Below are 14,640 nucleotides of genomic sequence, written 5' to 3'. Positions count from 1 at the left end.
TGATGAACCCAAGCACTAGAACTTTATAATGTGTATTAAGTGAACAAACAGGCCTTTTGGTTAAGTGATCTAAGTTTTAGACAGTTCCTATCTGATCTAATCTCAACTGTAAATGAGTTCAGGCACTAACACTTTACACATGAATAATCAGGATTCTTGCTGAAGTGACCTTAGTTCTAGAATGTTCTTATTCTTTTAACTGGTTGTGTACAAGTTAAACAGTATGATCGTATTTCATTTAATGGTTTTAACTAAATCACAGCTAATAAACTCTGAACTAGTGCCTTAAATGAAATTAGATTATCAAATGCTTTGGGCTTCCTCGAAGTGTTTTTTTTTCCATCTGATAGCTCATATGATAATAATTAGAACAGCAGAGAAGATTATCATTAGGCAATCTAAGATCCCACCTCGGTGAGACCCATATAGGACTAGATTGTGTGAATAAGATTGCTTAAGCCTGACAGCTGTTGGATCTGGAGGGGAGGTTAGAAACAGGTTACAGTAGACAATATAACTATATATGGTTTCTAGGGTAAGCAGGAGAAAAATCCTTCCAACACAACTATAAGAAAACTGTGTCTGGGGGAACTCAACAACTACCAGTCTCTCATCTTTGGTGCTAAAGAAATGTTGCTGAAATGTCTTCACCATTAAAAGTATGTTCTTAAACGGAAGAGCTAACAGGTCTATAGGACAGCTGTCAACAAACAGATCTATTGCTAACAATGCTTATAACATGGGCTTTGTGTGTGCCCCTTCCAGTTACTGGCTTTCTTCAGGGAGTCCCTCTCAGCCATTGGCTTTAGGGTTTGTCAACTACATCTTGGCTGAGCCTAGTGGAATATTTGTCTCTCATCTGATACTATTGGCTGCTTGGCCGTTTCCTACGGTCTCCACTCTAGGGCTTCCCTTGATCTGCATGGGAGACTACTTTACCTTCTTCGTCCCTCCCATCTGTTGTGCTACATAATTTGCTAACTGTACATGCATTCGCTTATTAAACCCAGACCTATTGGCTTTGCCAATATTTATTGTGCAAGCCTCCCAACTTCACAAAAATATAAAATGGCCACTAATGATTGGGACAGACTTGTTTCTAACGAAGCTAAGTCCACACAGTAATTCAACAACAAGTCAACTACTTGTGACCATCATCTCAGTGCTAGGCTCAATGCACAGAATTACAGGCAAAAGTCACACAAAAATGACTATGCCTCAAGAGTCAAGCGATACTCTTTGTATAAAGCACTTTTATTTAAGGTACCTTATTATGACGCACAGTAGTCTAGTAAACAAAACAATTAGTTAAATCGAAGGTGAAGGTGTATCCTCCCCATCTGCCAAAGACCCGAGATGCTGCACAGGTGCAGACTCCCATCCACAGGCTGCAGAGGGGCCCGGCACTGAGGTGCATTTGAGCATCCTGGACATAGATGTGAAAACTGATACTAGAGGCTCTCAGAAGGTTAAAATGAGGACTCCTGTTTACAATAAACAGCAGGGAGCCGGGTGAAGTGCCCTGGGGTACCCCACAAGCACTCTTACTGAAAGAGATAAGAAACCTCTGATGGACACTTGACTCATTGTCCTATTAGGAAGACCAGAAACACGCATGGTATGTAACTAATAGCCAGGCAACATCAGTCTTTATTAAACGAAGGAAACAGGTTAGGGATGTAAAGACTGCAGAGAGGCGAAGGAACATCGAGACAAACCTTACTGGCATCACTATTGGTCTATTTATTAAAGTGGATTTGCCATTGCAGTTAGGCTATGTTGGACACGCAACTGAATAGACGTGTGCAGTGTGTGCATTAACCCACCAATCTATTGTATTGTTATGTAGAAATAAAAAAGAAAAATCCCACACATACATGTGCCACCCAGAGGTAATACAAGTATCTCAACTCACCCTATACCTATAGGCTCGTCAGAGATACTGGCCTTACACCCCGGGGGTCATTTGATTTGCAACACTGCATTGAAACAGCCAAAGTGCAACTTTCACTGTGACTGAAGAGACTTTAAGTGCCGCCACCACACTCACACCGTTTTAGTTCTCCTTGCACTTCTCCCTACCTCCGTTGGCCTTCACTGCATGAAGTGCTTTCCCTTTGTGCATTTTTATCTTCCTGCTATTACAAGGTTTAAATATTCATTAATGGGAAAGAAGGAACCAAAGCAGACCTTCAAAATGGGATCAGTGGGAAAGTATTGACTTGGGCCTGTCTGTGTTGTGACAGTGCCCTGGACGCCAATGAATGCCCCCAACACTCTGCATTTTTAGCCATTCAGTCATGCATTTTTGCTACTGTTGAAAGCGGTGCGAAATGGCAGAGTCTGACCCGGAGTCCTTGGTGGTCTCTCGAGGGACTCTGGTTAAAAAGGCCCGTCCTTTGTTTCGGCGGAGAATGGAGTCCACTAGGTCATTCAAAATGGGAAATAAAAGCAGTGGTCCTGGGAAGGAATGAGGGATTAAACCAACAAAAAATGCTTCTGGTGGGAGCCCATTAGTAACAGTTTCAATGTCCTGAAGCTGTTTACCTAGAATATTATTTATTCTGTTTTAAGGCGATCCTGTTTCTACGAATTGTGAAAATATTAAATCGGTTATTACAATTTCAGTCTGGCTCTTTTTTTTCGCTCTTACGGGTAATAGAGAGGAGATGTCGTTAAAGCGACCGAGCAAGGCCCCTCTCACGCGGAGGTGGAATATGGTCCGCTTTTTTCCAGGTGTGTGCGTACAAGATGGGGGAACGGGGGGGGGGGGGGGGGGGGGGAGAAGCAGAGTTCAGGGTTTCAGGTTTCACCGAGGGGAGTTACGTGCAGAAACACCACTCTAAAACAAAGACAACTCAAGGGCAAGCAGGGGCTAATCTACGACAGATAACCCCCCTCCCCCTGCAAACACCGCGACAGCAAATGGCAAACTCTGTGAACTAAATGTTTACCTTTCTTTCCACTGCCCCTAATACAGGCATCAATCAACTCGCTTCCCAGTGCCAGGGGTGAGATAACCTGCAGCGCGCGCCGCCTCACTCTAACGCCAGTAACGTGACGTAAACGCACACTGCAATCTAACTTTGCAAATGGCGCCAGGTCTAAATACACAGCCTGGAAGGAGACAGGAGTCTGGTCTCCGTATTTTACAGAATGGGCAACTTCATCGTCTTTTCCGCAGGTAGATACCATTTGGCAGCCGCCATCTTTCTCCCTCCGACATATTCCGAGATGAAACAATGTACAGGTTACTTTGTTATTTTCAGTGAAAAACAAGACGTCAAGTAACAAAGTAACCCGCGCCACTCTCGCACTGTGTCACAGATGATCGTAAATAGAGAGGGGGAAGTGATGAGGGCCGATTATTAAGTGTTAAAGTTGGGGGCTATGGCTGCAAATCCCAAACATACGTGTTGGGTTGGGCTTTACCTTTAAGAAACCGGGCTCTCGAAGCTGTAAGACAAGCCAGACAGCGTGAGTTAAGTCAGTGTTCTGGCTTTCCAGGCTGTGGCTAAAAAGTGCCAAAAACTGAAACTCTCCTGGGTGCTCGAACTAGGCAAACTTTTATCGAACAGCCGCTTTTGTGCCAGTAGCTTTGCTGCTTCTTCTGGAAGGTGGTTTACTTTTTGCTTTCTGATGTTTGTGTCCAAACTTCCTAATGTCCCTCCCAAGTCCAAGGCCTCCATGAACTTCAACGGCCTTTGTGTTTCAGTGTTTAGACACAGTGGACGAAAAACTCTCCGTGATAGATGAGAAACTTTGAGGTGGTGAAGTGCTACTGTGTATTTCATTATGAAATAAACACTGGAGAAAAGGCCTGCAGATTCTGGCAATGACTTAGGACCGGATCTTCATTTCATTCATTATTTTCATAAGCGTGTAGAGGAACTCTTCAATCAATATAACATTCTTTATTTTTTGTGGAGGCAATGAAAAAGTAAGGGCTCGAGTACATCGAAACTTGAAATAGCCCTCAATGGATTTGATGGAACAAGAGAATTGTTAAGATTGTGTGCAATGTAGGTTTTAGGGGTCTGCTAGAACACCTGGGTAGTTTACTTACAGTTTAAGGCCCACGGTAATAAGTTTTCGCTATCCTGCGGAAAGGATGTGGCGTTGAGGCCAGAGCTGCCGACTTTAGAGCTGGGAAACCAGGCTTGAGTCTCGGCGCCGGCTCAACAGCCTGTGATTTTGCGCAAATCACTTAATCCCCGAGCCTAAATAGAATTTTTTTAAAGCGGTGTCCTTGTGTAAAGTAACATGTACTTTTGTAAAGAGCTCCAAAACCTTCGAGTCGGCTCTAAATAAAAACTCTTGAAAGGGTCTCATTAAAAGTTGGTGCAACTTTTCATTGCTGGTTGATTTGTAATCTGGGCCACGGAAGATGCCTTTTCTGGCCTGGGTGCAGCGGACCCCGGCAGCAGCCAGCTTCAACACCCTCCCTCTCTCCCCCAGCCATTCCAGGGCACACTTTGTCATCATTTGCTTCAATTCCTGCAGTAAATCTTCCAGAATGGAATGCTGAGCGAATAATACTCGGGGGGAGGTGGAGGGGAGGGGGAAGGAATGGGGCTGAAGGGGGGATTTTGTAAACACCTAGAAAGCAGAAGAAGAAAAAAAACGCGATCATTCCCTTCCAGAGGATTAGCCTTCTTCATTTGCATGACCATCTCGAAACAAAAGAGATTAAGATTTCCTGTAATCATTCTTTTCAAATGCCTGTAATTGCATTTGCAATTAACCTAGGGGTCAAACCCCACGTCACAAAGTGCCTTACAGGGGGTCTGGGCTTGGAAAAGGGATCGTGGGGGGTAGGGGCACTGAATCTAAAACAAAAATACGTTTACTTAAAAGTCGTTACATCGAATTTGAGCAGTCTGCGGCCGCACTCGAAGTTATGCGAGTTCAGTTTTACCTTCTAAGGCCTCTCGTGTCTGCTGAACAAGTCGACTCAAATTTCAAACTAGGACGGGGGTGAAAAAAAATTGAGTGTGCGGTCGCCTGGGTATCCAGGCCGACGGAGGAAAACCGAAAAAAACATGACGTTTTAAATGAAGATGAGAATCGGGAAATAAATTAAAATTAAACGAATTATCGAGAAAGGTGTTGAAGGAAATAAAGTTGTATGGAGGGCCGCAGTGTGTTCTGAGCCGGCAAGTTCTGTTCCCCGTGCAACAATGCGTGTGCAGGGTGCACTGACCCGGGCCCACCGCAGGAAGCAGGTCGTCTGGGCTCCCCCCGCGGCTGGAGGGCCAGTTTTATGGGCCCTCGCGCCGCCGGGAGAGCAGCGCAATGTGTCCAGGACAGACCCTGGGCACAACGCTCCTTTTGGGGTTCGGATTTCCCAGTCGGTTCAGCCTTCCCGGCCTGGGAACTGCGCAGAGGAAACATGTCCGCGGCCCCCTCCCCTCCTGGAAACAAGAGAAGGGCATTTTTTCTGTGCCCTCGGGGGTTTTCAACTTTTTTTCTCTCTCTCCGCGCTGCACTTTCACCCTCATTTGAGCTCTGAAAGTCTGGCCCATTAAACTGTCCCTTTGAGAAGAGCCGTATCTCCAAATCTAGCCAGGAGGTGACACTTTTTTTTAGTCTATCACTCATTTCTTCCTTTCCTATCTTTTTTTTACTATAGGTAATTCCTCTCTGCATGAGTGAGGCAAAAATAGAGTACTTTTCGCAAAACTTCGAACTCACCCTGCTATTTTGAAAACTTGAAAACAAATATTTCTGCCTTTTAATTTGATGTTTTTATTAATATACCTTTTATAATCTGCTTTTGGAAGATTGAATAAAGAAAAAAAGATTGAAAAGTGTTCACTCTTCCAGCTGACCAGAAAACACGCGGAGAGACGCTACTGCGCTCCCCCCTCCCTCCTTCAGGGGACAGATGAAGCAGGAAGTGGTTGCCGGAGAACAATTACCAAAAGACGAAGATGAGTAATGCAAGAACAAGGTCAGCACACCTCTGTACCACTTATGCTGACGCAGTAAACTCAGACAAAGGGCCCCGTTTAATGGGTTGTGATGGGAATTCCTCCCATTTTGCGAAAGAAATGCTGAATTTCTGGAGTAAACCACGTGTTAAATTTAGACCACTGTGGAGGGGTAAATTCCAGCGGCTGTCTTCCTCTCGGCGTATGCAGCAGACACGGGTGGATTTTCCATTCCAATCCCAACAGGCTATTCCAGCCTCAGCACACAGCGGTACTCCCTGTCCCGGCCAGAACGACTGACCATTAACTGCACGTCCCGAGACGACGTGGGCTGCTGGTTAGCTCCCGTTCTAGGAAAGTTACCGGAGCCAGCCTCGGGCAGGCACAGTAATAGCAGCCGCTGCGCCTCTCCGCCCTCACACCTCCCAAGCGCTAGCTCTCGCCGCCCCCAACGGACAGACACCTGGGCGATGATTTTTTTTTTACGTGAAAACGATGGACAACATCTGAAGGCCACGCGCCTGCCGAACTGCACACAGGAAGTGACATCTACCTCCGTGACTCCCTCAGACTGGCGGGGTCTCACGGACGTGGAAGGAGGTAGTTTATACAGGATAATGCTTACATGCTATAGCATGGACAACAGTCATTGAAGACATCCTATTGAGGGAGGAGAGGCTGACTCGGTAGTTCACATACAGTAGCAGAGGATTTGACAATTTGCCATTTAAAAACAAGTTTATTATACTTAATGTCCACATACATGAGCTTACTACTCACAACTATACACATATACCACTCGGCGATGTTGTACTGTATGTGTAAGCTTAAGTGAGCTTCAAATCAGAAACTTTACAGGAAAAGCAACCGTGTGAGGATCTCAACAACTTGAGTGTCATTCCGTTTTTCCATCCCAGACGGAGGGAGGCCCCACCGCCAGGGCCCTTGAGACTGGAAGGACGGACAGACTAAATGTGAGATACAGGAGGGCCTGTCTGGGCCTAGAGACAGGGAGAGCCGACACCCGACCGGGGCCTAGAGACAGGGAGAGCAGTCATGGAACGTGGGACAGAGGGAGCCGATAGTCAGCCTGGATCTAGAGACAGGGCGGGTCAACAGTCAGTTTGGGTTTAGAGACAGAGTGAGCCAACAGTCAGGGGTAGTCAACAGTCAGCCTCAGGGGTAGTCAACAGTCAGCCTGGGTCTAGAGACAGGGGGAGCCGGAATCCGGCCTGGGTGCTGGACACAGGGAAAGCTGACATCCAACCTGGGTCTAGAGACAGGGTGAGCCAACAGTCAGCCTGGGTTTAGAGATAGGGAAGCGGACAGCCTGCCTGGGTCATGGAACAGGAGAGGCGGGACAGAGCAGGCAAAGGGGTATTATCATGCTAGAGATTGGTGGAGCTGAGAATACACAGAACAGGGGCGGTGAACAGTCGGGATGCTACAAACAGCTGCATCTCACAGTCAGCCTGGCTACTAGACAGAGAGTCTCACAGCCAGCTTGGCTACTAGAGAGAGTCTTACAGCCAGCTTGGCTACTAGAGAGATGGAATCTAACAGCCAGCCGGGATATTAGAGAGAGGGGACTCGTTTACCCTGGAAACTAAGACAGTGTAAACTGAGAAGTAGGACCCTCGAGACAGGAGTTTGTCATAGCCAGGGCCACAGGAATCATGTGATATTGCAGCTGCAGCCTTTTCCCCATTATCGATTTTCCACTTAATGTTGCAACACAGCACAAGCCCCTTAACAAAAATGGGATTGGTCACCTTTCTGTTGATTAGTGATGTATGTGGGTGTCAAACTGGTCTTAACGAGGTGAAGCCTTTGCCCGGATAGTGTAACATGGTCAAAGTAGGAAAACAAGCCAGGGCACCAAATTAAAAGTGGCCCGCATTAGTTAATCAGAGCAGTTTTCCACTTGTAAAGAAATGCTGTATAAGTGTTTTGCAAGGTAAGGGATACTGCATGTATTTGCACTTGCTGCAGGCATTATTTATATAGTAATATAAAAAAGTCAATAGTAAAAACAGGCTTACCATAAAACAGTCCCACAAACAGAAAAACAGAAAGAAAAAAAATACACTAATCTGTGAGATCAGCCACTCTGGCATTGCCAATTTGCCTCAGGGAGAAAATTACAAAAAACAATTGGATGGACAGAATGTAGATCAATGTCTTACATTCACCCCAGTACAAGGATCTGGGCCTAAATCCATCGTTTTTTGCACTCCACACCACCCTGGGTCAGATAATGGCTTTATGCAAATCAGCTCTGACCCTGTGCCCCATGGGAACAGTCCAGTCCGAACTACAACAGCCATATCTTTCCCAGACCGGAATCAAGCATCCGAGGACCGGACCGGTTTCGAGGTAACACCTCTCATCAGCCCGGCTAGCTTGACTCCAGTGGTGTGGAGGCTCTGGGACCCACGTCTGAGCTACCCCAGTACACTCAGGGAGAAAATTACAAAAAACAATTTGATGGACAGAATGTAGATCAATGTCTTACATTCACCCCAGTACAAGGATCTGGGCCTAAATCCATCGTTTTTTGCACTCCACACCACCCTGGGTCAGATAATGGCTTTATGCAAATCAGCTCTGACCCTGTGCCCCATGGGAACAGTCCAGTCCGAACTACAACAGCCATATCTTTCCCAGACCGGAATCAAGCATCCGAGGACCGGACCGGTTTCGAGGTAACACCTCTCATCAGCCCGGCTAGCTTGACTCCAGTGGTGTGGAGGCTCTGGGACCCACGTCCCTAGCTCATTGCACCATCAGGATTCAAGCAAGCCGGGCTGAAATGCCAGAAACCGGTCCCCGGTAGCTTGTCTCCTTACCAGTATAAGAATTGGCTTGGCAGTTTGGTCTGCCCTGTTCCCATCATGCACTGGGACAGGAACAGACTAATTTGCATATGGTCAGGTTCTGAAGCTGGGATGGTGCAGTGAGCTAAAAAACGGTGATGGATCGAGCCCTGATCTCTTGACTGGGTAGGAGTATTCTGCATTATTCAGAAACTCTGTCCATCACCTTTTCCAAAATTGCCAATTTGCCTAACAGGCCAGTCTGGCCCTCAGTGTTAACATGTAAAAATGACAAAAAATTAGATCATACTATCACAAAATGTGTTGTATTACGCCGCAAAATGTGCCTTTTTTTGCTGCACACTATAGTCATACCTGGCACATAATTTGGTCTTCCCGTGCCGCATAATTTCAGTGGCTCCACTCATTGTCAGCCAGTGGGAAGAATAGTCAAGTTTTTAGAGACAGTGGCTGCTGGCAGCTAGGATGCTAGAGAAAGGAGAGATGGGGTCCTGTCAGGATACCGAGGGGGGGTGGGGGGGCTTACATTCTTTTGGGAGGCTGGAGACCGGGTTCTGGAAGATGGCAGGCAGCAAGATTCTGGAGACAAGAAGTGCTCGTGTCAGGATCTTTCATACAGGGGGTTGACAGAAAGCTATAGATGAGCACCCCGGGGCGCCAGTCAAAAAGAAAGTTCAGGAGACCACGGATCTGCGGTAGCGAGGATGCTAGTGACATGTGTGGCTGACAGTCCACCAGGGTGGAAGAGACAGGGTGGTTTTCCAGTTAGGATATCAGATAAAGGGAGGTTTGGAAGTCATGATATGAGAGATGTGAGGCTAGGGGTCGTGATACTAGAGACATGGAGGTTTGCACTCCCAGTGCTAGAACCAGGGACTTTGACTACCATGCATATCGTGATACTGCAGACATGGAAGCTGGCAGCCACCACGCGACTGAAGAAGTGGTACCCGACACTCTGACAGGCTGAGGGAGACGGGTGTCTGGCAACAAATTATGCTGCCAGAGACAGGGGCTGTCCGTCAGTCATGATACAGGGTAGCTGCCATAATGGAAAAAACATTGAAGCTAGCAGTCATATCCCAGAGGCTGCGAGTCACGATACTAGAAACAAGGAGGCTGGCAGTCATGATACTAGGGGCTGGCAGTCATGATGCTGTAGTCAGTGAAGCTAGAGGTCATGATACTAGTGGCTGTGCTGCTAGCAATCATGATACCAGTGGGTGTCACTCAATCATGATGCTGGAGACAGTGAAGCTAGCAGTCTTGATACCACTGGTTGTCAGTCGTGATTCTAGAGACAAGGAGGCTGGCAGACATGATACCAGAGGCTGGCAGGAATGGTGCCAGAGACATGGAAGCTGGCAGTCGTGATACTAGAGGCACAGATGCAGGCAGTCATGATACCAGAGGCTGGCAGTAAAGGTGCTATAGACATGGAAGCTGACAGTTGTGACAGTAGAGGCACGAAGGCAGGCAGTCATGATACCAGAGGCTGCCATTCGTGAAAGTAGAGGCACAGAGGTAAGCAGTTGTGATGCTAAAGACACAGAGATTCACAGCCACGATACTAGAGACAGGGAGGCTTGGCAGTCATGACACCAGGGTCGGTCAGTCACGATACTACAAACAGGGGGGAGAGGGAGTCCGTCACAATTCTAGCAGCACGGGGACTGGCAATCGTCATACTATAATCATTGAGACTGGCAATCACGATACTAGAAACAAAGGCGTATGGCAGTCACGACACGAGAAGCTTGGGGACATTACTATGAGCATGGGACAGGCGGTCATGGTAGCAGCGACAGCTGGCAGTGATATCAGGATCTGACAGTCGTGATACTGGGAACACCGAGGGTGGCAGTCACGATTCTAGAGACAGGGAGGCTGACAGTCACGAACAGACAGACAGGAAGGACTCTTCACTTTGGGATGACTCCATAGTGAAGTCCTGCCAGAGAGGGGCTGACTGTCTTCACTCAGGAGGATGTGTGAGCTGGCAGTCAACAGTGGAGCGTGGATCCCATAAAGGGGGGCAGCTGGCAGTCAGGAGGGGGGTCCTGCACACCAGAGGAACACGCAGTCGGATTCCCAAGCCAACGGAAGCGCGGCACTCGGGAGCCCAGAGACGGGGAGGATGTTGGCAATGAGGGTCCCAGAGACATTTGAACCTGATGGCCAGTTTCCACGGGGGCTGCATGCACGGAGGTGGTTTTCCCTCGACGTATACACTCACCGTTAATCTCCTGGTTCGGAACATCGATCTGGTTAAAGCCCTTGGAAATGTAGGCTCTGCGGACCTCCGAGCAGCTCCTGGACTTCAGGTCCCCCAGCGCAGAGGCGATCAGAGCCGCTAAAGTGCAAAGCAGGCGCAGGCAGACCATGGCGGAGGCGCTGGGACTGGCAGCCCGACACAAAACAACAGAGGAAAAAAAAGTTTTGAAAAGTAAAAAAAACAAACAAAAAGCGCCTCCTTGTGCAGCAGCGGTGATCTGTGGGTTCCGCGCACAGTCCGCGTCAAATCGCTCCCACAGATAAAACGGGCCGGGCGGGGAGTCCTAGTGTCTGCAGAGAGGTGCTGCTGCTGCTGCCCGGCCCGGTGCCTCCAGATCCTGTGCTCCCTCACTGCTGGCTGCCCTGCGCACTCTCTGTACTCACTCCCAGCAGCGGCTCCTCTGCAGCCAGCGGCACATGGGCGGCAGGCGGAGCAACGAGAACCAGCTCGAGAAAACCCGGACATGGAGCGCCGTCGGCTCAGCCGGAACGAGGCACAGATTCACTGCTGGAGCTCCAAATCCCGGAGAAAGGAGTTCCGGATCCTGGCACGTGGATTCACTCAGGATGCGTGAAATCGTGGATTCGGATTCATCATGTCACTTACAAACTTCACGGACCCAGATTAAATCAACAGTGATAGACAAAGCTAAAACGAAGATAACAAAACACAAGGCGTCGTAAATCTCTGTCCCTGAGATTTGACTTTTAGGAGCGTCTGGGTGTTGGACGCTGCAGATTTTTGCTGGTAGCAGGGCTGGCTCTAGGCATGTGCAAGCTGTGCACCTGCACAGGGCCACCAAACCCCAGGGGCCACCACGCCAATATATATCCTTAATATATTAATCCTCTGAGAATGGATACATATTTGCGTGGTGGCCCCTGGCAGGGATTTGGTGGCCTCCGGCTCTGTTCTACTTCTAAACACCCTGACCCCCTCCCCTCTTCACTGGCCTCCCGCTCCGCCCCGCCCAGACCCCCTCTTCCGGGCCCCCTACCTATGCTCCTTGCCCAGGGCCACCATGAGCCTAGAGCTGGCCCTGCTGGTAGCTCTCATACTTTTATGTACTTTTACACACAAGCAGGGTTGTACTGAGACAGATAAAGGCCAGTACACCAAAGTAATACAAATGCCACCCATTAGCGAACAGATAGTTACAAAATGACCCGTTCCACATTCTGAAAATTGGGGTACTTTTGAACTTGTAAAGACATACTGTGTAGGTGTTTTGTAATTTGTGGGTGACTGCATGCATTTGTGCTTGCTGGGTCAATGTTTTGGGTAGTAAAGGATGAATCAACACTTAATCAACAGAAAAAACGAGTCCACCAAACCATAACATAGGCTCGCAAAGAGCCAGAAAACCGGCCCACACTCTGACCAGTAAGACCAGCCCTTTGGCCACTGCCTGACCCTGTGAACCAGGCGCTTTCCTTAGCAACTTTTTCTTTTCCACATTTCTCATTTGAACGTGAATTGTTACTTTTATTCTTTACTTGAAACATTTCTAGGGAGGCAAGATGGCTGCTGCTACTGTGGCCGTGTGAGCTGACTACTGCGTCCCCTCCTGCCCAGTGGCGTAACGAAAGTCGTAGGGGTCCCCCTGCAAGGTGCACAGAGGGGCCCGCTCCGGATTTAATCCTGAGCTCTCTGGTGTGAGTACAGTGCTGAGGGGGCCCCCTGCAGCCCCTGGGCCCCCCGCACTGCGGGGGATGCGGGGGTCTGTGTTACGCCCCTGCTCCTGCCAAACCTTTCCTCTCCAATTTTGGACCCCTGAATTGCATTACAGTGAAACCTATCGTACTCTCTGATTCCTGCTGACCCCCGCATGCTGTGGCGGTTTCGGTCCTGGCTTTGGGGAGTGCCGCTGCTGTGTCTGCTAGCGGCATGGAAAACTCCTTGTGTTCTCTCCCCACTGGTACGCTGGGCCTACCTTGCCGAGGTGATACCGCCAAAGACAGGGGCAAGGAGCGTTAAAAACCGCCCTCCCCTTGGGAGCACCGCCAGGCAGCAGCAGTCAGTTTCAGACGCCGCAGCGATGGTGTGCTCCGACGTGAAGAAATGCAGCTCTACGGGCACATCGTTAGACGGCCCAATAAACCTCGGAGAGCAGAAAAAGAATCCCTTCAACAAAACGGTGCCTGCTCTGTTCAAGCTACATGGTGAGAAAAACAAAATATTACAGGAGCCCCCTGCCAAATCTAAAGGTATTGTAAAAGCAAAGCATGACATACCTATGCCTGCCACCGCTGCTGCTGCTACTCCCACAGCTTCTGTGTCAGTTTATCAAGGCATGGCAAATTTGCAGGAAGTGCTGCCTTCCCCTGGTGCGACATTGGGCGCCGGGATGTGCGCTGATGGAGGTCTGACCACCACTCGGGGTACCGGGGAGCCCACAGTCAGTCCCCCTCCTGCTGGTAACTCCCCTGTGGGTAACGGTGGAACTGACCCTGCTGCTAAAAAAACTGCTGCATTATGGGACCAGTAGTCTCTTTAGAGTGCTCCCAGATTAACGCATCAACCGACCCCTTATCCTCAGGACGCTCCGGAGGAGATAATTCAAAAACCTCTAAAGATGAGGAAGTTGTTGATAGATTTATTCATTGTCAGACTACTCAAACTCCTCGGGGGAGGAGCACTCAGTTAATAATTGGGTGGCAAATGCGAGCGACAGTAGCAGCCTGCACTGGGAGGAGGAGAATGACAAAACATTACTGAGTCAAGGTGCAACGACCAGTCCGCATGAAAAGACCACCTTAGCGGGACAGTCTTAGGGTATGGCAGGCTTACTGACCAGAGATTATTCCTTCTCAATTGGCTTGCATGATAAAGATACTCTGGCCGAGATCTAACCAGGCGATGATACCCAGAATGCTGAGATAAATCCAGAAGGAATCACACTCCCTATAATATATCAGACCATCATGGCCTTAAGGGAAGAAACAAGATCCGAGAGTTCAAGAACACAAGGTGCCTATCGGAAACTTCAAAACTCAATTAGAAGAGTTGCTAAGTCATGCACCGACTTCTCGTAAGGAATGGGAGAAGCAGAAACCAAAATCTCTCAGCTAGAAGATTAACTAACTGCCCAAAAAAATCTTACAGAATCTATACAATCGATCAGGGATGATACGGTGTGGAAACTCACGGACATCGAAAATCATTCTCGGAGGAACAATCTCTGCATTTTAGGTGTTCCGGAGGGGAAAGAAGACGGAGACGCTTGACAATTTGTGGTTGAGCTTTTTGACGAAGCATTCCCCGAACTAAAACATTGGGACTGGAAAACACAAATCCAGAGAGCACATCGTTTCCCCTTCAATGTTTGAAAAAAAACTGCTGGTCAGAATGAACTTCGGCCTCGGCCATTCTCATATCACTCAATAACTTTCTAGCTAGGGAAGCTCTTTATGACCTAGTCAGACCAGATAGAAAACGTAAAGGCAAAGACTGTGATTTTTTTGAGGACCCTGACTTTTGCCAGGCTACTGTTGAGAAAAGATGGCTCTCACGGCAACTCATTCCGGCATTCCAAGCCAAGGGAGCTCATGTTTTCTTTCTTAACCCTGCAAAATTGAAAGTTATTCTCAAAGGG

General features: G+C 48.3%; 1 protein-coding gene across 1 annotated transcript in view; it reads right to left on the bottom strand.

Annotated features, from left to right (window-relative positions):
- GPC4 (glypican 4) overlaps positions 1–11,449 on the bottom strand; it is a 200,430-nt gene extending 188,981 nt beyond the window's left edge. Inside the window, exon 1 of the mRNA XM_086918699.1 lies at positions 11,007–11,449. Coding sequence (XP_086774825.1) covers positions 11,007–11,154 — 148 coding nt within the window. The 5' untranslated portion in view covers positions 11,155–11,449. The remainder of the gene's footprint in view (positions 1–11,006) is intronic.
- Positions 11,450–14,640: the final 3,191 nt, after the last annotated feature.

This window comes from Lissotriton vulgaris, chromosome 4_1 (genome assembly GCF_964263255.1).
Source record: "Lissotriton vulgaris chromosome 4_1, aLisVul1.2, whole genome shotgun sequence".
NCBI lineage: Eukaryota > Metazoa > Chordata > Amphibia > Caudata > Salamandridae > Lissotriton > Lissotriton vulgaris.
This window is presented reverse-complemented; position numbering and strand designations above follow the sequence as displayed.